Here is a 17,663-nt window from a genome sequence, read left to right on the forward strand (position 1 = left end):
CAACATTTAGCCAAATCCTGCAGGACATGTTGTGCTTTCACGCTGTTACCAAACACAGGGTAAAGTGTGTAGCAACATGTGGGAGCCGACAGGCTCTTTGTGATGGAATAATGACAAGATTGCAGCCCTTTGTTGTGTGTGTAGTTTCACTCACTGCGGAGTGTACTGTGTGGGAATAGCTGGAGCAGAAAGGCTCTCAGTGCTACATTCAAAACTGTGCTGTCCACAAAGAAGTTGCCATGGGATTTTTTTATTCAGGGAAAAAAAGTTTTTCACCATAGATTGTTTATAAAGAATGGACAAAAATGTCTCACGAAAAGATGGGAAATCAAAAGAACTGCTGTAGTATGAGACCCAACTGCTCTTCAACCAGACTGTGCCACGGGTCCGCAGTATCATTTACATATCAACATGAAAATGTTGATGTCATACATATCTACATGAATCACAATTTGTCCCACTACAGCCAGGTTTTTGGTCATGAGCTGACAAAAGTTAATGTTAATCAGACACAATTTTTTATAGACTGGGTTGAAGTGAACAAGAAGGCTGCATAGTGTCACCAGAGAGAGGTGGTGTATGCTATGTTGCAAGTGGTTGTAATGCAGCTGAAGAGGTTGTCCAAACCGGAAACAAGAGCTCTTAGAGTTAAAAGAAAAATTAAAAAAAAAGAAATGACAGCAACTTCTGCGGCATGCATCCAGAAGAGGAAAATTGAGAAAGCTATTCTAAATGATTTATTCTAATTTCCTGAAAACATATTGGATAGATTATGTTTATTATATATAGATATACTGTATATCTGAAAACGCGGTGAAGTCATTTGAGTTTGTTTGCCAGCTGAGACTTGAAACAAGCTGTTGAGTCACATCCTTTTATCTTTATCAGGTCAGATGCAATTCATAAAACTGATTCCATTCCCCTTAATGTTAGCCAAGTCTTCTTTAAAACGGATAAAAACCACCTCGAGTGAACTTAGAGATGTCTGTTGCACATTAGTGGACGCACTTGCAATTCTTGCAATTTCCATTCACATTTTATATTTACTTATTCACACCTTCTAATTTTGCTTTAATCAATCAATTCTTTTTTTTTCATTGAAAATAATGAATACTTCAGGCTACAGGCTCTAATCGTGGCAGCCACGTAGATACCTTTAGTGGTTTTTTGTTTCCCTTCTTTGGCAAAAACAACTCAAAAAGCTACAAATGTGGGATGTAACACCACTGTGTACAGCCACACACATAAATTTATTGTCATGTTGAGGAGGCAACAAAGACACTATCGAAAGCTCACATAAAGTGACCGTAAAGTGAAACGGTGTAGAGGGGCTGGAAACCAACGTTGTGAACTGCGTTATCTCAGGCGCATAAGAAAAGTCCATATTCTGCAAAATGAGTCGTAAGCACATAGTTAGTGTAATGTTCACAAATTTATCTATTGTTGCTTTCAGCCTTGACAAAAATTTCCCACAGTGATTTTTCTTTGTTTATACGGAACCTCAGATTTCGTGGTGACATATACGTTCAACATCCCTCCCTGTCCTCACTTTGTGATTTTCCACTCGCAAATGGTTAGGGACTTAAAGATGTGGGGTAAGGGGAAGAAAAATACACACTGTTGTAGACTGCACGTTGTAAAACTCATGAAATTACGGTTCCCTTCATGCGACATGCCCTATAAAACTAAATCTGTACATCAACCATATTATGTTACAGGTTGCATACATTTTGCAATGTAGATCACCACTGACAAGCTGACATTCTTGTAACACCCAGCCTTCGGAGTGGGAATGAGTGCTAATATGTGCGAGTGACTGTGGAGGGCAGAGGTTGCATGTGCGATGCCCATTTAAGGTCACTACCTAAACCTGCAGAGCAGCGTCTGAATAACTGACATACCGAGGAATATGATAACCACGGGCTAAACATGGGCTGTCAGGAAGGACAGCAGCAAGCGACACAGAGAGCTTGGCAGATGCAAATATGTTGAGAAGAATCGGTGCATGTGTACATATCTAAATATGAGAGAGCTGCGAATGTGAAAAATCTCGGTGCTTCGAGAGATGTGACCTTCAATTTGTGCTTTAAGCTGTGAGGAAATGCCATCTAGCCTTTGGTTGCACAAAACAGTCAACACAAAAGGTCAAGAACACTTGCTGTCAGTAGTGGACCATCACAAAAAAGTTGCACTCTGTCCTTTTTTTTCACAATCTGAAAATTCAGACAATGGAGAAAATTCTTCAATGCACCTCTTCTGAAAAGCTTCAAAATAAAGAAACTGGAAAGGGTAGAAATTGACACTGATCAACTTTACGTCATGGGTAATCTACAGTGATCTGTAAAGGGGAACAAAACATAAAAAGATAGAAAGGAATGATTGGTGTAGCAATAAAGAAAAAAAGCCAGTGATGTGTAAAAGGAATAATGCCGGATCATTTGAAATAAGTAACATCAAGATAAGAAGAAAAGGGAAAACAGGAGATAGTAGAGAGATGGACTTTCTGCTGTATCCTCCAGTCTTCAGTCAGTGCTACTAAGCACTCAGCCAGCAGGTTACAGCCCCAATAAAAAAGACTGCTGAGCTTCTTGTTTGGCTAAGTATCTGTAGCAACATCTCATAGACTAAACACTTCTCAGTAGCTCTCACTTACAGTAGCAATTGGAATTTGAGCTAAAAAGAAGAAGAAAAAAAAGTGAGATAGGCATACCAAAAGCCAGCCTGCACCAAAACTGCAAATGCCTGTAGAAACTACAATCCTGTTTCGAATAAAGCTGGGCTGGCATAAAAAAAGTAAATAACAACAAAACGCAGTGATCTGAAAAGCACTGCAGTACTTCGACTGCAGCACATATGTATATATGTGTGTATATATGTATATATGTGTGTATATATATATGTATATATATATATTTTTTTTTTCTACAATTCTGCACGCTTGCGTCTGATGATTTTCTTAATAATTTTGATTCATGCATATCACTCATATTCATCAGTGTTCCTGAGCCCATGCAAGGAGGAGCATTGCCAATCTTCTCGTCTTTTGTTGCTGTTGTTATAACTTCTTAAGAATATTGTCCAATAATAGATTATAAACACTGCTGTATCTAAGAAAACACATTTTCTTTGTGCTGTTTTTAGTTCAGTATATGAAAGTCCAACTTTCACATTCTAATGTTCATGACAGATATCTGTCCATGTGTAAATGGTTACAGTAGAAGACAGATTATTGAATGCACTGTTATTCTGCTTCGTGACATCAAAGTCTCATTATGTTTCGGTGTGTCATGGTTGAAGAATCAAACCTCTTTCTTCATGAACTTCAGACCTTTGTTACTGAAAATGTACATTTAATTGGACTGCTGTCTGAACTGTAATCTGTCAGCCATTAAAATGTGTTAACACCAGCCTTCTTATCACTCGGATTACATCCTCAACTCTAAAGTTCAAACAGATTAACTGACACTAAGACGTTCCCTGAAACTCACACCGTTCTCACCCCAAGACGTGGCCATGCGCTGTTTATTCATGCAAGAGGATATTACCAAAATTATATAAAAGACTTTTCGACCGCAAGTTGGGGTGAGACTAACTGTTTATGAAGGGTAAAAATGTCATCCATGATGGTACGGTCATTTTCTAAAAAGAACGTTTTTTAGCTCTAACTCTGACTGTTTTATGAACACAAATAATTTTGATTTGTAACCCAAACCAAGCAATGTCATTTTGGAAAGCCAGCTAGAAAGGGACAAAATAAAGTGATTTTGTATTGTAGACAGAAAGGCATGTTTGTCTCAATCTCATGTATCAAAAAGGTAGCAGCAATGGCTGAAGGCACAGCTCGTAGCTTCTTTAGTTACATACAACAAACAAAGGATGGTTGAGATGTTGGGGATTATGACTGGGGTAAAGCACAGTAAAGCACAATTCGAGCTCGTAACCTATTTTCCTCTTCAAATGAATCTCTCCTCAGTCTCAGAGGGGAAAGGTTGTTCTTAAGGAAAAAGGCTGACTGAGGCAGTCTTGGCCACTCCTTTCATTATTCAGCAACTCCCTACAGACTCTTTCTCTCTGCTGCCTTATTGTCATCCTAACCTCTCATCCATACCCCACCCCTCTCATTTATCTAATCAACATTCCCTTTTCTCCTCACTCACTGGAACTTACTGTATGTTTTTACTTCATTCTCTTTGTTGCTTCACTGCAGCTTTTACTGGACCAATTTCACTCTCTCCCAATGACAGCCGCACCTGCATTTACACAGAAAAATACACAAGAGGGCCACTATTTCCCTTTTTTCTTCTCTCGCTCCCTTTTTCACTCAAGCACACACACACACACACACACACACACACACACACACACGTACTCCCATTCCCTCCTGCTTGCAGAGCAGGGTGATGCAGGAGCGGCACAGGCTGCTCTGACACATCTTGGCGTAAAGAACACGCGCCGATAAGGCAAGAGGAAAGGAGAAAGAAGGAGGAGAACATAAGAAGGCGGGGAGGGAGGAGGAGAAGAGGAGGCAGAGAGAGGAGGACACAACTCTGTCAAAAGGACACTAGGGGACAGGAGTACAAGAGGTGGACGAGGGAGAGGGGAGAGGATAGAGAACTGGGAAGACGGGTGTTGCAGCCATGTCAGACGCACCTTTGCAAAGGAACGGCACCGCCAAAACCCCGTAAGTAGACGCTCTTTATGACTCTGTATGTTCTCCACCATCACTCCTCTCTCTGCCCCCATCCCTCCACCAGTCTCCTTCCCATCTGACAGCCTGGGTTGTCATGGGAACGGGAGCTCCGTCATGGTGAGGCTGCTGCTCAGTCATGACTAGAGAGGGGACACGCGGTACACCGTGTACACTCCTCCTTCTCTTCCCCTCACTCCATCTCTCCATTCTTCACTCATCGTCACGGCTCCTTGTGCAAACATCTCACCTCACTGCACACCGGCTCTTTAAGCTCTGTTTTGTATCACCATCTTCTGTTTGTCTGAGGCAAACAGAAGCAGTCTGCTTCTGAAAATCATTTCTCCAATACTTGCATTTTCTAATGCAATTCTTCATGCATGGTATGCACTGTGTGTGTGTGTATGTGTGCGTGTGTGTGCGTGCGTGTGTGTGTGTGTGTGTCTGTGAGATGTGGTGCATTTTAGCATAGTCAATGTGGAGGCTGCAGAATGGTCCAACCTCTCTGTGTCAGCACAGTCCGCCATGCTGGAAACCACCTCCTCCTGTGTGTGATTTCTGTGCCTGTATGTCTATATCTTTTCCTGAACATAATTAATTTTTAATTGAAATAAAGAAAAACAATGAATTACAAACCCCTTTGAGCCTTTGAATCTAGGCAATTTATTGGTTCAAAAAGAAGGAAAGATTTATAGTCTACACTTTAATTTCTCTCGTCCTAAAATCAAAGCAAAGGGAAAACCAAAATCCAATCTGGTACTGTGTTATGCAACTTGAAAAGCTTTTTGGATGAAAGTGGAGGAAAAATGCTGGTGCAGATACTGTCAATTTTCTTACGCGTCTTCCCAAAAGGACTTACATGTCAAGAGACTTCATGTCAGTCAACAAATGTGCTGTTTCAAGCATTATTCTTACATTTTTCAAAAGGAAATTTGACACTCATATTGGCCTAAACGTGTAGTTTTATTTTTGTTTGAAAACTATTTTTTATGTGAGTTTAGATCCAAACATATATACAATTTTGGAACAATGGCTAGTTTTGCGATTTTAGTTTTGTGAATGGGAAGCTTTACCGAGTGAGGCTGTTGCTTTAGGAGAGAGTTGCATTACGGGGTGTTTTGTCATTTATTATTACAAAGCTGGCGAAGTGGTTCAATCCCTCCATTTAATTTTCATTGTTGATCAGCCTTAAACACTTTTTTTCGGTTTGCTCATTATACAAATATGGAAATAAAAGCAAAAAATTAAAAAATATTTTTAAAAAACGCCAAAAGAAAGTTCATAAAACACGTACTTTTTTTACGTCTTATTTTCTGTTTTGAAAAGTTTTCGTTATATTTTTTGTGCGAAACTTTTCTTTTCTTTAGTTGTGATTTGTGGAACTTTTTTTTGTCAGATGGTTGTGTCTTTAAGTTCAGGGCCCTCATAGAACTGGCTATTCTATGTTTACACCACAGAAATACAGTGGGAAGAGTACAGTATGCCAAGTGTCTGAGAACACCTCAAACATCATATACTCACAGTACCATAGACCTTGATCTAATGCTGTTCGAGTTCATGTTGAACATCTCTGGGCCTTGCATATCCTGAGTATTATTTTTTGCAAATTTGGCGCATATACATAGTCCTGTGAAAAAATAAATTACACCCGGTTTTAGTTTTAAGGTTTTACATATCAGTACACAATATTAAAGTTGTATGGTCAATAACAGGTCTTAAATACTTTCATCCTGAAATGAACAACAACAAAAACAAAGCCAAAATGCAGAGGCAGTGTGTGAAAAACTCTTATTTACAACATTGCTTCGGTTCATTGAGGTTTGCAGTCACTGGTTTATGCAGCTCTCTTGGTCCCACCACATTTCAATCAGGTTGAGGTCTGAACTTTGACTGGGGCACTGCAGCACCTTGATTTTATTTATTTTTTAATCTTCAACCGTTCCAAACAAGCCATGTTTGTTCACTCTTCTACTAATTGTACTGCCATGAACTTTGAAATTAACATGTTCGCTGAGGCCTGCTTACTGTAGCAGTTGATGTGAGCAAAATTGATATATGTGGAACATAACTTGTTTTGTATGTATTACCGTGTCATGAACTGCAAACGTGTAGAGAACATTTTAAAAGCTTACAAACTTCCGAGACTTATGTGTGTGAAATTTGCTAAATCTGACCAATCATTTTTACATGAGAAAAAGCTTGAATTATATTTACATCCTATCATATAAGCTTATATTCAGTCAGTCTGAAATTACTGAAATTACGGTTGTAATGTTGTGCATTTGTGGTTAGAAGTGATGCAAAGCACTATGGTAAATGTCTGGAGTGCATAAACATATTTCAGTAGTTTTATAATAACATATAAGCAACTTTACCAACACAGTCAAGAAAATCTAACGTGACAATTGGTGCAATCTGTTGGTTTCCTTAGCTAGGAAATTGTTTTCGGATTGGCTCTGTATGTATGAATTGGATTGACTTAGATTTGAACGAACAGGATGGTGCAGGGCTGGAAAACAAAGTTGTGCACTGTGTGCATATGAAACGTCAGTGTAATTCAAACCGTGTCAGAAACATAATGTTTAGGTTCACACATCTCCCTATTGTTGCTTTAGATGAACAACAACACAGTGTTCTATGTCTAGTTGTTCATCTGAGTTGTATTTCCTTCGTTTTTAGAGGTAAAGGTAAGATCAGATGTTTTTTTTCTGTTTTATGGCCTGATACCTAAAACCTTCGGGTATATAGAAGTTGTACTTTCTTTTTAACATATCATCTATAACACAGGTTGTGCAGTTTACAGATGTTGTGCAAGGTATGTTGGTCATTATGACAGATTACGCTGCTTTATTTCCAACTGGAACGACTTGTAACCTTTAAGATGTTGCAAGTCAACACATGCTGGGCAGTTACTTATCTTAAGCGTTAATTAACACGGCATAATACAGTTCACTGCCAGCGGAGACTCCCGGTTAGTTGTTGACTGGCAGTGTGATTGACGGGTCCTACTGATTTTTTTTTTTTCTCTTTTTTTGAGCGCTCCATAAGAACCTCAGCCATGAAGCGGGCAGGAAAAGTGCAGTGAGGCATAATGCCGAGGACCTTTGCTGGTGCATTAATAGTTAATGTACTAATTGACAAAATGAGGCACAGTGCTGTCATGATTTAGTCTATCACCCACCATCTTCCCTTCGCTTTGCCTTTTCTTCTGAGATGCTCGTTTTAATCAGCTCGTACAAAGTGTTCTCCTTAGATGATACACTAAAAAAGCAGAAAGACTATCTACATGTAAGGCGCACACATCACAATGACAGTTGTTCATTCACTGATGCTATTTATTACTCACACGTAGAAGTATTAAAGTAAAGAGATGCTAATGGTATGAATTGTGCATATCCAATATAACTGGATGGCAGCCCAGTTAGAATTTATCGGTATGTTGTTCATTGTTTTGGTTTTTTGGACATTTTATGGATAAAGCGATACAAATTTGGACATGGGGAAAATGATATAGAAACTAATCATATGAATATATGCATAATTTGTTTATAAAGAAAAAAGAAAAAAAGGGACAGACTATTAGTCACAAAGTGAGTATATTGCGACAACACACCGAAATGCCAACGTGCCTTTCAAAATGTTAACATCATTAACTTAAATCATAAAAATCAAGCGAGAGCAGACAAGCAATCGAAAAAAAAGGCATTCAAAGACAGTCTGAGCCAAAAGATACTGCTGAAATGGCAACACTGTCTCATCTGCTTCTCATCCGTCTGCATCTCAACTACTTTCGAGTATGGCACACGTATACATATGCATTTACTGGAATATACTGACATCAACATGCTCAGTTCAAAACCTGCAGAGGGGACTGAGGAAGTAGTGATGTTTGCTGTTATTTTAGGTATTCATGCAGCTTTATATCATTATTCATATTGTTCTAGTTGTGAGAACGGTGTGAACTAGGTTAATGGTTTATCTTATTATATTTTTATGACTGGGGAAAAAGACACAAGACTAGATAGCAACAATAGAGATATCAGTGCTCGGTCTCTTATGATTTGTTCAGTTTCTGTGATGTGAGAAACTCAGAAGATAGATTTAAATTGTGCTTTGCTTAAACGTTAAAGGTTAAAAAATTTCGGTAATCTGAGCAAAGGGGTAAAGATTAAATACTGTGATTTTATTTTTTTCACTGTTTCCGGTGACACACAGAGAGACAACCAAACAGTTCAGCCTCTCACAGTAGTGTATGAAATATGAATGAGATTAAGGTCTGGCAGTCAGATAGCTCAAAATATGTCTTTCAGGGGTTGTACTTCTCCTCCTCCTCCTTATTCTCTGTCTGTCTCTCCTTCTCTTCTCCTTAAACACACACACACACGTGCACTCTCTAACCTTAACTGCAGCTTTTCTAACCCTAAACTAAAACTAACCTCAGCCTAACCCTAAAATATGTCTTCAAAATTTAATGACCGACATATGGGGACTTGCCCCTCATCCCCCTATGGAACACACATGGTACGGTGTGAGAAGACCAAGATCCCCACAACATGAGTAATATCTGCACCACTCTTACACATGCAGAACACACACACATGTACACATTCATATTTAGATACACATACAATAGCCCAGTCTGCAGTAAAAACCAGTCTCAACCAGATGTGTCGCTCTATGTGTTTCAGTTATTTTGGGGAGAATTGAAATGCGGGAGTTTATAAGCTCATGAGAGGCGGGCAAAAGAGATGACCGCATTAACGTAGCACACGCATACACATAAACACACACACATACACAGTTTTTCTGACTTACTTTCTTTGTCCATATTTGCTCATTCACTCTGCCTCCTACTCACACTTTGCATATTATTCTATTTCTATATTTGTGTGTGAGTGCTTTCCTTCTTCCAGTTCAACATCTGGAGACCATTACCTCTGGGTTGGGAAGGGAGGGGGGGTGGGGGTATGGGGGGTTGGGCTGGCTGTGCAGTGAAGTCATCGCGTCGTCGTGGCGATGCAGAGGAACAATGATGCTGTTGTCTCCGGTGACGACCAACCAGTGTATGGCTAATGCCAGAACAAATGGCTCGTAGAGGGAGGAAAGGTGGCCGTACCTCAGGGAATGAGGAGAGAGACAAATAGCCAGCAGAGGAGGAAGAAAAAAAAAAGAATTCAAATTGATCATGCACAAGTCAAAAAGTATGGGTCACAGTGACAGTGTAAGCAGCCAACATCACGAGGTAATGAGTATAAATCCAATTCAAACACTCAGACTCTTTTAAAGATAGTAGACTATAATGACAGCCACATTGCTGACTGTAATAGGGATCCACATCCAGGATACATGCTAGCTGACCAACAGTCACTTACACACTTCCTCACAGACTTGTTTGATTACAATTATGTCTGAATAGCTCTCTGTTGAGCCCATGCTGGTATTAGATAGTAGCAAACAAAACAGAAATGGCTCTGTCTGCTTGTCACGTGAGTAATGTGATAGCATACACACCGTGCAGTTTTACTCATCAGGTGAAGAGCCGGGCATTTAGTCTTCATCTCTTCATCTTTTGTTTAAGCTGATTTTGTGGACGTTAAGCATCCTTTTCCAGCATTGTGCATAACTGCTGGATTTCAAGAAATCATTTTAAGCCCATAGACAAACATAGATGAATATATGATTATATAATGAAAATGCCATTGATCAGATCAACCCACGGATGGAAATTGGAAAACACAGTAAGCAAGATTACCATCCCAAGCTGCTAGTTGTGCTAGAGGCAAAAGTACAGCTCAGTCTTTCAACTGAATTTTATGTTTCCAGTTTGCAGTTTGTATGTTTTGGACCATTCCATACATAGGTATTTTGTGTTTTTAAATGCATGTGTACATGCCCTCTTTCCTTGCAACAGTGCAGCCATTTAATACCAACCCAGTTATTTTTCCCAAATCCTAACTAGGCTTTTTTGTTAAATCAATAAGCAGGTGTTCACATTTCTAACCCTAAGCCAGTATTTAATTTTATCCTCTGAAGTCAAACAAATGTCAGTGGTGCATATGAAAAAAAAGAAAAAGAAAATATAAGGAGGAGAAACACGACGGCGACAGGAGTTACCAAAGAGTATAACACTGAAGGTAAAACAACAGGACAGTGTAGAATAAGGTGTGGCAGTATGTAAAATGGCAGCGTCTTTTCCTGGCAACTGGGTTGCCAGAACAGGAACTTTTTAAGGTAAGAATAGGACACAGAATTAAAAATACTGGATCTCAAGGCTTAGCAGTATGTCAATGTGAGGTAAGCCCACAGTTTTTAAATGAGATGCAGGGTATAATCCAAAAGAACATGTCAGCAAAAGAATGAAAAGAAACCTAATTGGGATACAGGGAAACAGCCTCAATTTAAATATATACATATATATATATAAAACACACTGTTAAATTTGACACTTGCGTGGCAGATGGACTTACTATGCTGACTAATGCACGAGATGGCTAATTTGAGACTTGTACTTCAAGTTTTCTACAGTCTTTTCAAGTTACACTCACCTGTGAATAATTAGGGTTAAGAGGTAAAAATTCAAAGTTAAGGATCTTGAAAATATGCGCTTTGAGTTTGAAGTGTACACTGTTATGGCATACACATTACTCAGAGGTCACGGTTCCCATCAGGTGACCTGAATGTTGCTCTGAACAAAACAACAGCTTAGTAATATGTTGCTATCTCACAATCTTTGGATTGGGACTCTAGTACACTTTGGACAAGTGGACAAACAAACATATAACAAGCTTTCTGGTGAGAATGGGCAATTCTTGCACAGGAAAGGTGCTACCCTCGAATACGAGTTGCTAAACTTCAAATAAAACTAAAACTAAACGAACACCAAAACGGAAAATCATAAAACTGCATGCTCTGCTGTTATATTTTTACAGCCACAGAATTCATGTTAATACCTTTCTTTGAAGTGATTTTTATTAGTGTTTGCCGGTAAACTTGTTGTTCACTGCCAAACTGAAGGGCAGGAAATAAAAATGTAAGCAGTCATGAATCTCTCCAATCTATTGTTTATAAGAAACAAATCTATACACATTGGTACGGAAACTTTAATTCAACACTGACTGTTAATTGTTAACAAATATTTATATGGATGTATAAATATTAGAGGCTATTGGAGGCCTCTAATAGCCTCTAACATTTATAAACCCTAAAAATCCAAGATAACCTTGAACTTTTCCTTTCTTATGCTAATATGTCAAAGCTATATCGAAGCCCTTCACAGAAAATTTACTGTCCAGCTGCATTTTTCTGAATCACACTATTTATTTCTTTGGAGTAATGCAGTGGCCGTTGTGTTTTAGTGTGTTTTTGTGCTTGTGTGTGTGTGTGTGTGTGTTACATGCTTCTGTATTCTCAAAGGAGTAAGCAAGGACCGCTGCTGTTTCTCCTTAAAAGGACGTCTGCTTGTGGAAGGAGGGATGGGGAAAAAAAAGGAGAGAGAATAGGAGAGGAGGGTTAGAGGGACAGCACAGAAGGCTCGAGAAGAAATAAGAATGAGAATGGAATGATGGAAATAAACGACGGAGATAGGAAGTGAGAGGATGAGTACAAGATGGAAGTCAGAAGGAAAACAAGGAGTGATGAATGAAAAGGAAATGAGACGTAAGAAGTGATGAGAGATGGAGGGATTGGATCCATCGTGTGAGAAATAAGACGGAGATGAACAGGGGTGAGAAAAGGATAAAAGAAAGAAATGGATGTGAGAAAGGGGGAGAAAGTGGACAAGAGGGCAGAAAAGCAATCTAAAATAAAAAAGCAGTCAGAGAGGTGGAAGCCAAGGAGTGTATGAAACCTGTGTGAACGAGGAGAGATAAAACAGGGAACAATGATAATTGGGACACAGGTTACAGTGACCCATTTACACAACCTCTGCTTTGTCCACGCATATGCCTGTGTGTGTGTGTGTGTGTGTGTGTGTGTGTGTGTGTGTGTGTGTGTGTGTGTGTGTGTGTGTGTGTGTGTGTGTATGTGTGTGTGTGTGTGTGTGTGTGTGTGTGTGCGTGTGTGTGTCATGGCTTTCAAAGATGTATTTTTGCTGTTTGAATTTCTGAAGATATGCCAATGACGTTCACCATCTCCACTATTACAATCATGTTCTTTTTTTCTGTTCTTCTTCTTCTCACTCAGTGTCTGATCCTCAGCGGACGGAGGCTTCTTTTTGGTGTCAGTTTTATGTGCACAGGAGTAGATCCACAGCAAGGTTAGAATAGCTGAGTTAAAGCTTGAGGAGTCAGCTTTTGGCTTGCTCCTGTGTGGGCAGGATAACCACCTACTAACAGGGAATAACCACAAAGAATTTCATGAAAAGATCCGAAATGGAAAGTAACAATCACTGTAGAGTTTTTGGTACAGTCTTTTCTTCCCGAAAAGTGACAAAAACTAACGGCATGAGCTCTGTCAAGAGAAAAGTTAGTGTTTGCAACAGCGGCTAACGTATCAATTAGCAGCAGCAAGTCTTTGAATTTAATAACATGGCATGCTAGAATGTGGGGACGAAAAGCACAAAAGAACATTTCTTTTTCAGGTTAAGCAAGAGCAAACATTATTTATAGAGCTATGAGACATCCCTTTTTTAAAGTGAGATCATACCCATGATCTCTTAACTATCTACAAAGCTGACTGAATACTGTTGATATTGTTGACTATTACATAATTAGGTTTGAAGCAGGCTTACATTTCTTATATGAAGATTTCATTCCGTTTGACAAGAAAATGCGTAATTGTACATGTCTCAAATGTCAATGTCATGGTTCAGAAGTTGGCAGCTGTCAACATTAAACAACATTGCCTGCTGTTTTAGCATTCAAGGCAAAGAGATTCAAACATGTAAATTGTTATTCATTTGTATTTAAGATTAACCATATGGGTTTGTTTTTTTTGTCCCTAAACCTAACCACATTTTAATTAATATCTAAAACATACCATGTTTTCTTAATTCCTAATCCAAACCAACCAAAGTAAAAAAGCAGTTCAGTTACCTCGAATGACATTTTTTAACCCCTCCTTAACTCCTTATAAATATTTTTTAACAATTAACAGTTGTGCAATACTTCATTTGGGTTAATAGAACATAATGGAAAATGTAAGCAAGTTTAAATTTGCAAATGAAACTTCACGTTCTGTTGTTGGACCCGGTTGCCACATATCATACGTTCACTTTGTGGCACATAATGCAGAAAAATGTAAATGACAAATAAAAAGATAATAAATGTTTTAGACATTTCGAAGATATGCGTATGTGGACTGTGTGTCGCGTGGCCATCTGATCACAAACCATGTCAGAACCAAATAAACTAATATTATATCATATTATTTGCCGTAAAAGTTCAATGTAGCTGGTGTGCTGACAGTATGTAAAACAGTCAAAGGTTCCTGTTTGAAATTTTCCTCCCGATCCGATACCAAGTTAAAGCAAAAGGTGATTTTGTCGAAACTGATACCCAATACTTTTTACGAAAGCTCATTGGCATTTTCAGTTATAATGAAGATAAGAAATGGTGATAGGATTGATAAAATAAAAAAATCTGCTGAGAACTTGCATATTGATTTTAAACTACTGACCTTTAGAACGAGCAAGTCAAGATGTACCCTGAGCATTGTTTTTATTTTTGGATGTGAAAAAGCTCCACACATTAATATGCTTCCACACGCGTCTGTGTCAGAAGAAGGGGCGCACATTGATACAGCCACAATTCCCTCAATGGGAGATGTAAGTTAGTCCCTGCCGACCGGCGGGAAGAGGTCCTGTAAATGGTGAAATAACAATGTACTCCATCAAAAAAGTACCTGTTAACATTAAATTAGTGCAGATTTGTGAAAGTATTGATACTCTTAATAAAGTATCAATCCTAAAACGGACACGTTTGGGATCTCAAAAATCGATACTTAAGCATCGATCCGAACAACACAAGTTCCAGTGCAGATTGACAGCATGGCCTAAACCTGCACATACATAGCCAAGAAAATCCTAAAGCTCTTCAACTGTTTTCTAGTGCTCAGCAGGTAACTTTTTATGGCAAATTTGACACTATTATTCACATCTTTTTTTATGTTGCACTTTTTTTTTTTTTTTACAAACAAACCGTGACTCCAAAACCGAGTTAAGAATCCAATTCCGTTCGGTGATTTTGTGTTACACTTGCTTTTTGCACAACTGCACAATATTGTAAAGAAATTTCGGACAACTTTGAAAAGTTCAAGTAAAGCTGGAGTGGAAAACAGAGTGATTTTATTCAGCACCTCACATGCAAATAGTCCCTTTTCCTCTCTTAGTTCATGTTTATACAGAAGTGAGAGATCTGTGATTATGAGGAGGTTTTATTTTGGATATTGATCCATAAATCTATGTAAGTGATGAGAATCTTCCAAATGGTTCATTTTTTCCTCCGCTGTTCTCGAGCACCTCTAACACCTTCAGCTCTCAGATATGACAAATTACTCCTCTGCCTTTGTTTTCCTTCCTCCTGCAAATTTTATTTTGCTCTTCCTCTTTCTGTCTCTCATTACTACTTCTCTTTCCACTCTTCTCACACAGCCCTGACTCTTCTCCCCCTTCCCCTTCCCTCTCTCAGCTGCTCCTCCCAGCTGTTTAATCACACATGGCTCATGCCTAAAGAAGGGAGGGAGGAAAGGAGGGGACAAATGGGAGGAGAGACAGGGAGAGCCAAAGAAAGAGTGGGACTCAGACAGACTGAGAGACAGAAAATGCGAGCAGTGGGCTGAGTGTGAAGCACATGGCCACTGAGTAAAAGATCTTTGCTTCCTCTCGGCACGAGCTCCTTCTCCTACTCTGCTTGGATTATTGCTGAGGAAGAACCTCGTCTGGATACTCCTCCTCCACTTCCCCTCTTCCCTCACTCTTTTATTTCCCTCCCTTCTGTGTCTCTCTCTATATACATCTCGCTGAGGGACTCCGTCTTCCCAAATCTCATCTCTGGTTCTCCTTTCACCTCCCTCTCCCCTGCTTCCCGCTCAGGATGTCGTGTGAGGAGGCTCAGCTCCACAAAGAGAGGCTGCAGGCCTTGGCGGTAAGTCAGTGTGTTTAAACTGTCTGTTTTCTCTCTGCTTGTCCTTTTATCTGTTTCTCTGACCTTCTGTGGGTTTGTTTTTACTGTCAGATTTTCTTTTAAAACATGGGGGCTGTCAGTCCCACCGTCCCACCTTGATATAATCTCTTTCTTTCATTCACAGTACAACATTTTTCTTTCTTCCAGCACCTCAGAGTTCCTACAGCTCTACTCGTCTTGGCTAATTTCATCGTTTCCCTTTCATTCTCTACCATGCTTTCACTGTCTTGTCATGCTGCTAATCTATCGTCAACTTGGACGGTTCCAAAAGGTGGGGAAAAGTATCATAGCACTATGACGTAAATGTGGAGTCGAGCTCTGAAAGTCACACTGATCCCGAGGATGAAACTTACTCTAAATGTGCACAAGAGTTTTACATTGCGTTGCAACTTAACATGATAAGCTAAAATGAATTGGCTCCGTTACAAAATCAGCAGGCGGTATACCGTGAGTACAGTATGTCTGTGTTACACATGCACCTTGTTCCGCCATCATCAGCCACTTTAGCTTCTGTGGCAGGAGGCTAAGTGCAAGTCAAGGCTGCAAACATTAAAATGAAGATAAACTGCATGTCAGTTTCTTGCATAAAGGATTAATTCTTAACTCGTGAATTCGTAAGTGAAATGTGTTGGGAGTATTTCAGCATGACATCACAGCCTCCTACACACCGTTCCATCAAATAAAACAAAGTGATTATTTGTTGCTATTATTGTAATGTCCTTTACTCCCTCGCCAGCCTTCTGTCTTGCGCTGCTGCATTTGTTTTGCTGTTCATATCCACTTTCATGTTCTTCCATGTCAATTTTTTTCTTTGGTGGAGGGGAAACCAACTTATGGAGAAGTTGGTGGAAAATCCTATCAAGCTTCTTTTTTCTCTCTCAATTTGACCAGATGTCTGAGGTTTCTTTTTTTTTTTTTTTTAGGTACAACAGTTTTCACTGTGTAAGAGCTTAAGAGCTCAGCTGTGAGCTGGTCAAGAATATATTTGGGCACTCGCAGTTGTGTTTCATGATCAGAGAGGAATGCTTGAAAGTGTTTGCCTCTCTGCTGATAGGGCTTCAGGGCAACAGTTGCACCGAGTTTCACTGCCTGAGACTAAATTTGGCGCCAGCTAGGAACCGCACACACAGAGACGCACACAGAAACACTTTGGACACTCAGAAGCACAGGAAGACATACACACATCCATACACACAAGTGTTTTTTTTTTGGGTGGGGGGGGGGGGGTTTAGTTGCAGCAGATGGGGAAACTATTTTGGCCACGTTGAAGCATGGCAGCCATACCAGGCTGCATGTACTTAAACCAGTGTGGCATCTACAGAAAAGAGCGCAAAGTTCTCACAGTCTGAACAAACAGAAACAAGCATTTCTCTTTATTGCATCATTGCTGCGTGTGTGTATTTCTACATCTACCTCAAAAATCAATGGTTAATGTGTCATCTAAATAGGTTTTGGTTTGCCGGACAAAGCCAAGAACAGCCAAGATGTTATTGTGCAAAAGCTGCAGAATATTCTGGTTGTTACTGTACTAAAATACTACAAAAAATATTTAAGCATTGAGTTATGGAGCAGAATTAGAGGTTCTACTTTAAGTGCCAAATAATTTGACATCAATGTATGGTCGGACATTGAACACAACTAAACGATTTGATGCTTTTTGTGTCCTCCAAAGGAGCACCTTTGTTCTTGTCTCATCCATGCTTTGAATCACCAACAAACACAATCTTAGATAGTGAAGGGTTACTATTACACTAATAGTGGGAAGCTAGACACTGTGAGCCAAAGCAGAGGTCAAGTGTAAACACAGAAGCAAGTCAAAGTTTTATAGACTATCCTAAAATGGAAGCAAAATAGTT

General features: G+C 39.4%; 2 protein-coding genes across 5 annotated transcripts in view; one reads left to right on the forward strand and one right to left on the reverse strand.

Moving 5' to 3' along the window:
• The window catches only part of plppr1 (phospholipid phosphatase related 1), a 67,129-nt gene extending 62,374 nt beyond the window's left edge, over positions 1-4,755 (reverse strand). Inside the window, exon 1 of the mRNA XM_075456624.1 lies at positions 4,651-4,755. The gene's annotated coding sequence lies outside the window, so the exon portion shown is untranslated. The remainder of the gene's footprint in view (positions 1-4,650) is intronic.
• palm2akap2 (PALM2 and AKAP2 fusion) overlaps positions 4,451-17,663 on the forward strand; it is an 84,969-nt gene continuing 71,756 nt past the window's right edge. For 3 of the 4 annotated variants that reach the window (XM_075456616.1, XM_075456618.1, XM_075456619.1), the window contains exons 1-2: positions 4,453-4,681; positions 15,717-15,768. In XM_075456616.1, coding sequence (XP_075312731.1) covers positions 4,638-4,681; positions 15,717-15,768 — 96 coding nt within the window. In that variant the 5' untranslated portion in view covers positions 4,453-4,637. Of the gene's footprint in view, positions 4,682-15,716; positions 15,769-17,663 lie in introns of all 4 variants that reach the window. The other variant, XM_075456617.1, reaches the window with a different exon arrangement.

Source organism: Odontesthes bonariensis, chromosome 22 (assembly GCF_027942865.1).
Source record: "Odontesthes bonariensis isolate fOdoBon6 chromosome 22, fOdoBon6.hap1, whole genome shotgun sequence".
In the NCBI taxonomy this organism is placed as follows: domain Eukaryota; kingdom Metazoa; phylum Chordata; class Actinopteri; order Atheriniformes; family Atherinopsidae; genus Odontesthes; species Odontesthes bonariensis.